General features: G+C 38.8%; 1 protein-coding gene across 1 annotated transcript in view; it reads left to right on the plus strand.

Annotated features, from left to right (window-relative positions):
- Positions 1–765: 765 nt before the first annotated feature.
- Positions 766–7435, plus strand: part of LOC118419720 (Bardet-Biedl syndrome 7 protein homolog) — a 14356-nt gene continuing 7686 nt past the window's right edge. The window contains exons 1-9 of the mRNA XM_035826250.1: positions 766–1137; positions 1518–1583; positions 2606–2668; positions 4042–4217; positions 5070–5256; positions 5618–5690; positions 6116–6182; positions 6481–6530; positions 7090–7220. Of these exons, the coding sequence (XP_035682143.1) occupies positions 964–1137; positions 1518–1583; positions 2606–2668; positions 4042–4217; positions 5070–5256; positions 5618–5690; positions 6116–6182; positions 6481–6530; positions 7090–7220 (987 nt within the window). The 5' untranslated portion in view covers positions 766–963. The remainder of the gene's footprint in view (positions 1138–1517; positions 1584–2605; positions 2669–4041; positions 4218–5069; positions 5257–5617; positions 5691–6115; positions 6183–6480; positions 6531–7089; positions 7221–7435) is intronic.

Below are 7435 nucleotides of genomic sequence, written 5' to 3' on the forward strand. Positions count from 1 at the left end.
GATTACAAGGAGGTTTTATCAAGTTGTTTTTTTTCTTGATAAAACCTCATTGACATTTAAGTTATGTTTGAAAAAATAACTTTGCTTGTTGGTGAGTCAAATCAAGGATCATTGGTCAAATCAGAGTTTCCTTTTAATAAATTAATTGGTCAAATTGAATGCCGCAGACTTGAGCCAATTATTTCCCAGATACTGAGATAGGAAAAACAACACCCAATCGCCTTTTTAACCTCCTTGATCAGACCGATCAGACTGTCCATCATATAATAAATTAGCAGCTCAACCAATGATCTAATATATAAACTAGCTATTAAAACAGCCGTCAAAACGTAGAATCACAAAAATGCACGAATGACTAGTAAACAAAAAATAATATCTAGATAAATAGATAAACTAGATAAGTATTATTATTATTATTATTATCATTAGAACTGCAAAATAAAACATGAAAATGCAGAGATTTGACGGACATGCATCCCCTCTTTCATTGGCTGGCGATATAATTGTGACGGTATCATTCGTTGAACCAAGGAGGTTATATCAAACTGTGATGGACAATTACCAGTCCTGGCCTGGTAGATAATGAACAGTCCCCAAGGTCTCTGCGTTCGCGCCATGCATGCAGACGAAGTGTCATTATTTCAAATTTCCCGCCATATTTTCCCAGTGAACCGAATGTTAGGCTTCTCTGATTGGTCAAATTGTATGTAGTGTGACCAATAGGAGTAAGACTTTGCAGACATTGACATTCTCTTGACCAATCACAATGCAACACACTTAACATACGGGAAAATCATCACATTTTTGGACTGGGAAATTGTACAGTGTTTACGTCTTAATTTTAGCACGTTTTTTACGGACTTTGCCCCCGATAGGACAAAAACATTTTCAAAATCTTGAATCAGAGCGTTAACCTGGAGGCATATGATGTAGCGGGGGACGGTGAAAGAATGCAGTTAGTTCATGCGACCGAGTATCGCTTCTGCCCCCCTCCCCACGCTACTGCTTAGTTACAATCAACAACTTGTTGGAGCGTTTATTTGGGCGATTTTTTTTATTTTTCATCGCTGGTTGAGTGCACGTAACCGAGCTGTCAAGATGATGGAACTAAACCTATCCCGTGTGGACTACACACAGGTCAGCGTTGGCGTTAATTGCATTGATTTTGATTATTGCACTTTTGCCTTCGAGCAGATGTTTGGGGATGGTTTGAGATATTTTTGATAGTCCAATTATCATTATTCTGTTAGAGGGTCGTCGAAGTCATGTGATCATTCCTTTAAACCTAATTGCTTTGATTTGATTTGATATGATCAGCACATGATTGTAAAATCAACAAAGAATTTATCTTAGAGACATGATGCAAGATTTATGTCATTTTAATTATGATGAATGAAAAGGGACGAAACGTCAAGATTACAGACTATCTAAAAATCATAGCAAGATATTAAGTTCATTTGATACTGCTCTGTTTCTCATTTTTTATACCTTGTTTTCTGAATGGCGTTATTTAACAGGTGGCCGTCACCTCACCCAAGACTATGAAGCTGCTTCCAGCATCTGGGAAGAGGGCTACACAGAAGGTAAGTCTACTTATGGTATTTCCCGTTTAAATGGTACCTGTTCACAGATCAGTTCCCAAAACTTTGTGGTAATTGTAATTTACTTCCTGAAAAATATATCAGGTCAGAGTCTGTAGGTGCAACAATCCATTTTTCCCGAACAATTACCCTGGGAAACAGACGTCCTCATTGCTGAAGATAATAGAAAAATTGACTGCCTGAAGAGATAATAAACTGAGATCAGAAAAGAGGAACTTTGGGATGATTTGTCCTGACAAGAAGCCAAGAAAAATGTAGCCTGGTATCCCAGTCCCACACCTATCATAGCCTATGAATCATAGTCTCTTCTTTCTTCATCTCTATTTGTGTGGGAGGACAAAGAAAGAGACTCATCAGCTATGATAGGTGTGGATACCAGGCGAAGAAAAATTGTCATTATTTACTGTCTGAACTTTTAATGAAACAGACAAAAGTAGAATTAAAAAAAAACAACTTTGAAATCTATGATTTTGTTTGAAACTAGGCTTCTGAACAAAGTATTTCTGGAAGTACAATGCTAGTAACATACAGGTGCACAGCTCACAGACACCTTCAATTGGGTAATCACTTTATGTGGGAAAGAATGTGACCATTGCCTCAAATGGTAAAAAAAACTCTTGCCCAAGTTGCATAAAACAATGTCTATATTTCCAGACTTTTGAGTTGAAAGTAGCATGCTAAAAGGCATACTAAAATCACGCTCCTTGTGGCCGGCCCTACAGTTGGAAAGGAGGTCCTTTATAACCCCAACCACCGAGAGATTGTGTAATCACAGGCTGTCTGAAAGGTTACCAATCTATAAAGAAATACCTTGGGGGCACATCCCCCTATAGTTGTTTTAAATCTTTCACAGTTGCTACCCTGGTTTCCCCTCTTAAAATTAAACACAATTTACTTTTTAGTCTTTTGGGAATGTTTACACTAATGTTTAAGAACAAGACTTCGATGATAATAGGTCAGATAATAGGTACACACAAAAAAATAATTGGATGTTTTATTTGCAGGTTACCGTGGGTGATCACGAGGGAGTGGTGACATGTTTTGGGATGAAGAAAAAGGAAACAGTGGTAAGCATTAGACACTATGGTATATGTGGGTGTGTAGCTGTTAGTGTTACAGTTATTACCCAGGTGGTAACACAATCCTACTGGCCGTTGATATGTATCAAATTCTGTCATATCAGATGAAAGGGGTTTAGTCCTAGGGTCTGCACCAAATCGGACATGTTGTGAGAGATTTCAATTGTCCATTCAGATGGTGACATGAAGTCAAAAACTCCTTTGTATGAGGGATCTTCTAACGTTTTCTTGATGTCCATCCTCACGTAAAAGAACCCAACACACTTATCAAGAAGAGTGGTGGCGACCCGGTATGCTTTGCTAAATTCCCAGCCCCAGCAAAACTGCACATCACTACAGCTACCAAAAAAGCATTACATATCATCTCAAACATTAGGCTTCAAGTACAATAGAAGAAGGAGAAAGGTCCAGAGTCTTCTTTTCCTCGGACCTTTGTATGCGACAGTAAATATTGTGAGAATTCCAGCATACCTAACATGACAAACACATCACAGGGACCTTTGTGACTTTGTTGTCCCAACACGACCAGTGGGTGTGTAGCTGTTACTGTGTTATGCCTGACCTCACACACACACCTGAAGGTCAGGCCAATTATTTCAAGAGTCCCTTCAATGCCAGGTTGTTGCTCCCCAAAAAGCAACCTTGGTATATGTCACTACCAATTCAAATTGAAAATTGAAGAGCGTTTTAGTCAATATCTCTCCAATCAGCCTACTTGGTATGTTTAACTGTTTTGTTTTTGACTCCAAATTGACTTTTGTCAGTTAAAAATGTTCAAGTCTTTTACCTAGAAAGAGATGGAAATAAACATCCAGTCAAACCTGTACCTCCACACTGTACCACTTGGCCATTGATACATAGTTGGCTATACATGGTGAAGAAAAAAAAAGTACTTGACATTTGTACAGGTCATCAGTCCCACAGCATTTTTACTATGTATAGTCAACTATGTATCAATGTGGAGGTACAGGTTTGACTGGATGTTTATTTCCATCTATTTCAAGATAAAAGACTTGAACATTTTCATCTGACAAAAGTCAATTTGGAGCCAGAAGTTTATGCTTTTGGTGTGTCTGTTTATCGGTGTGTATGTGTGTGTGACAGCATAACTAAAGAATCTATGGATGGATACTGATTTTGGTACTAGTGGGTAGTAGTAGTAGTAGTAGTCTACTGGTGGGTAGGTGTCTAGAAAACAAACTCCTTTTTTGGTATCTTGTGTTCTGGACATAATTTGTTAGTGGTTGGTAGATCTTGGGGCAGAGAGTACTAATAAGTGCTGTAAGTTTGGGCCCTCTAGCGGGTCTTTTGGAACTGCAGGAGCTGATTTTGTTTCAAACTCCTTGTTGTTTCACCTGCAGCCAGTCTTCAAGACTCTGCCCAGCCAGGGGATCAAGCGGCTGGAGTTGGGCGGACCGCCTGGTTCCATTGCCGACCGGATCTTCGTGTCCTGCGGTACGGAGGTCAGAGGTTACACCAAGAAGGGGAAACAGTTCCTGGGGTTTAACACTAACCTGGCTGAGCCCCCGCAGGCGATGTGAGTTACCATGGTTCACTTTTCTGTCATGTGTATTGAGCACAACTACTCAAGAATGTATTAAAACCACAGTAATAAAACCACGGCAAACATTTTAAGATTTATGGTAGCTTAGTCATGGACTAATGATGTTCTTTTTTTTAGAAATACTTCTCGAATTCTGATGTTTTCAGGAACTACAATATTAAGCTTCAGTTCCTGTTGTGCAAAATTGTGATGTTCATGAAAATTTGCCATTTGATCCTCTGACAATGAAAACACATGAACTTAGCTAAGATTTTTACAATGACCTCAGGCTTGTGGAACAATCTTATCAGACTTATAACCCTTGATGGTAAGTGCCCTCTAGCAGACAGTACAGAAATTGCAGTATAGAAACACACAGTGACACCTGCCAAAGAAACAATATCGGTACTACAGTAAATGCATTTAAGGTTGTAGTGGTTTTATATTCATGGTTTATAATTGTTGATGTTTGTGTAAAATGAACACAACATTGTACACTGCCAATTGATTCCCAATAAAATTGAATTGTAATTGAATTGTGAAATGAAAACCCCTGCAAACCCTCCATTTTCTCCTTACTGTGATATTGAATTGGTGCAAACGTAAATACACTATACTTCACTCCTGGGGGGGGGGGGGGGGGCAAAAAATGTTTTACGTGTTTATACAGTACCCCCAAAATTATATACAAGAATTATTTCACTCTACCAATGCTAGATAAGATTGCGTAAACTAGAGCACAGGACCCTACAATATGCCGATACTTGACTGAGATGAGCAAGGGACCAGTCCCTGGCCTAAGCACTTAGACAGGACCAATTCTAACCAATGTTTTTCCTCTTTCAGGTACGTGACAGGAAGTGACCTGTTCCTGACAGGGACCTACGTGTTCAACCACTTCCACGACCTGAAGGACCAGAACTACTTCCTGGCTCCAGACAAGATCAACGATGTGCTGTGCCTGCCGCTGGAGAAGTTCTCTCTGCTGACTTCAGTACTGGCCTGTCAGGACAGGGTGCTCAGGGTGCTGCAGGTAGGAACAAATGAATGAATTGTTTATTTCATAAAAACATATTGCAGTCCATTGGCTGTATTGCATACTTTGATACACATAGAACTACATGTACAAATAATGTGTTAAAAATTTGCTATGAATTATTCACAAAGAAGAATGACAAAAGGTTTTGCTCACCAAGCAGTGTTCAGCTTTGCGTGCTAATACTAGTAGAGCACCTCTCTGGCAACACCACAAGGTTGGAGGCCCTTCTGGTGACGACAGTGTGAAAGATAGGTTTGTCTAAAAAATTATAATAATAGCATCTCTGTTGAAGTTGTTGATGATGATAATGCTCTTCCCATTCCCATTTAAGATGCTTTTTTATTTGTTTTTGTAGGAGTCAGACCTTCTGTATGAAGTGGAAGTGCCTGGTCCACCACAGACACTCTGCCTCATTAACGGCAATGGAGGTAAAATAGTGGAGTAGTTACATGCACAGTTTGCAGTGGGATTAATCCTTGGAAATGTCTGTCTGGTAGGAACTGCATGTTTTCAGATGCTGAATAACTAATGTGTAAAACTATTATTTCATTCAGTTACAGAACTGGTACACGGATATTTTTCATTTTGGATTTATAGCTGAGAGATTAATTTTCACAGTATCACATTTCAAACTGTTAACAGTACCCCAAACCAGCATGTAACCTAGTCTTAGTTAAGATGATATTACACCTATTTTAGTGTGAAATGTTTTCAGAAATGAATAACAAGTCATGTAAGGCAATGATAGCAGTTTGCTCAATATGATATTATGTCGTAATGAGCAGTAGAAATACAATACTGGACAGACATGCAAAAAAAAAGATTCATGACCATTGATTGATTCTCTCCATAGGTGTTGAGGGGAATGAGCTGTTGTATGGAACATCTGATGGGAAAGTTGGGATGGTGCAGATCAACAGGTTCGTATCTATATTAAGAATGGTTTACTGAAATTTATTTACGTAACAATATGGAGTTTATTAATTCTGGACATCTCATGTAGATATGTTTCTTGGAAACTATGGTGTATATTGTGCAAATGTGCAGGTTTTGAGGGGCCAACCAACATACATGTGTATTTGATGTGAACATCCTTGTTCTGGATCAACGCACGCCAGCCAACAATTCCAGATTTGGCTACTGTAATTTCAAAAGATGTATTTTTGTTGTTTATTGTCTCATTGATTAACTGATTTTTAAAATCTTCTTTCCTATCAGTTTGTCCCCCAGTCACAGATGGGAGCTGCCCAATGAGAAGGGCCATGGAGGTGAAGCAGTCATTTATCAGTTAACAAAATATTTGTCCAGTTTCATAAAAGAGAACAAAAACTAAAAGTTATTGTAATTTGTTATTGTAATAAGTAAACGTTAAGTGTTCTAATCAAATCATATTTTAGACATGTATAAAGATATGATGTAAGCCTTTTCATGGATCAAATTCTGCATGATTGTGCAATTTAATGTATTTCTGTCAATATGTCAAGGAAGCATAAACAAAAGCATGTCTGAACAATATCATATATCAAGCATGGTCCAGACAAGGATGACTATGCATGCACAGTTACATCCATGAACCAGCTTATTGTACACGCTCACCAGAATGAATAAGTCTTACTCTTGCCCCCTACTACAGGTACCCTATGTCTGAACAGTTACGACATTATGTCTGTTTTGCACTAGATTACATTTGAATAGTGTATGGTGAGTCATAGAAGTGTTTTAGCGCATGAGAGTGAGCTTTATTTTTTAGCCCAATTAAGAAGCAAATACAGTACATAATATACAATATGTTATATTTGTACTTATTTAACCCTTACCCTACCACAGGTATCCTGTGCCTGGATAACTATGACATCACGTCAGACGGCGTACAGGACCTGCTGGTAGGACGGGACGACGGGCTTGTGGAGGTGTTTGGGTACAACGAGACGGACGAACCTGTGCTACGCTTCAGTCATGTAAGATTTGATAGTCACTTTTAGGGGGTCTGTGGATTTCTTCCCACTACAATAGCAACAATCCTGATGTACAATCCGAGAGCTGTTGTCATCTACATGTAGGTGAGAGCAAGTAAAAAGAACTGGTGGGAACAATGTAAGACTATGATCACATTCCATCTATTACTATTTACTTCACCACAAGGAAGTGAAGTATTGTTTTGGGGGCTTGACCC

The sequence above is a fragment of the Branchiostoma floridae genome, chromosome 7 (genome assembly GCF_000003815.2).
Source record: "Branchiostoma floridae strain S238N-H82 chromosome 7, Bfl_VNyyK, whole genome shotgun sequence".
NCBI lineage: Eukaryota > Metazoa > Chordata > Leptocardii > Amphioxiformes > Branchiostomatidae > Branchiostoma > Branchiostoma floridae.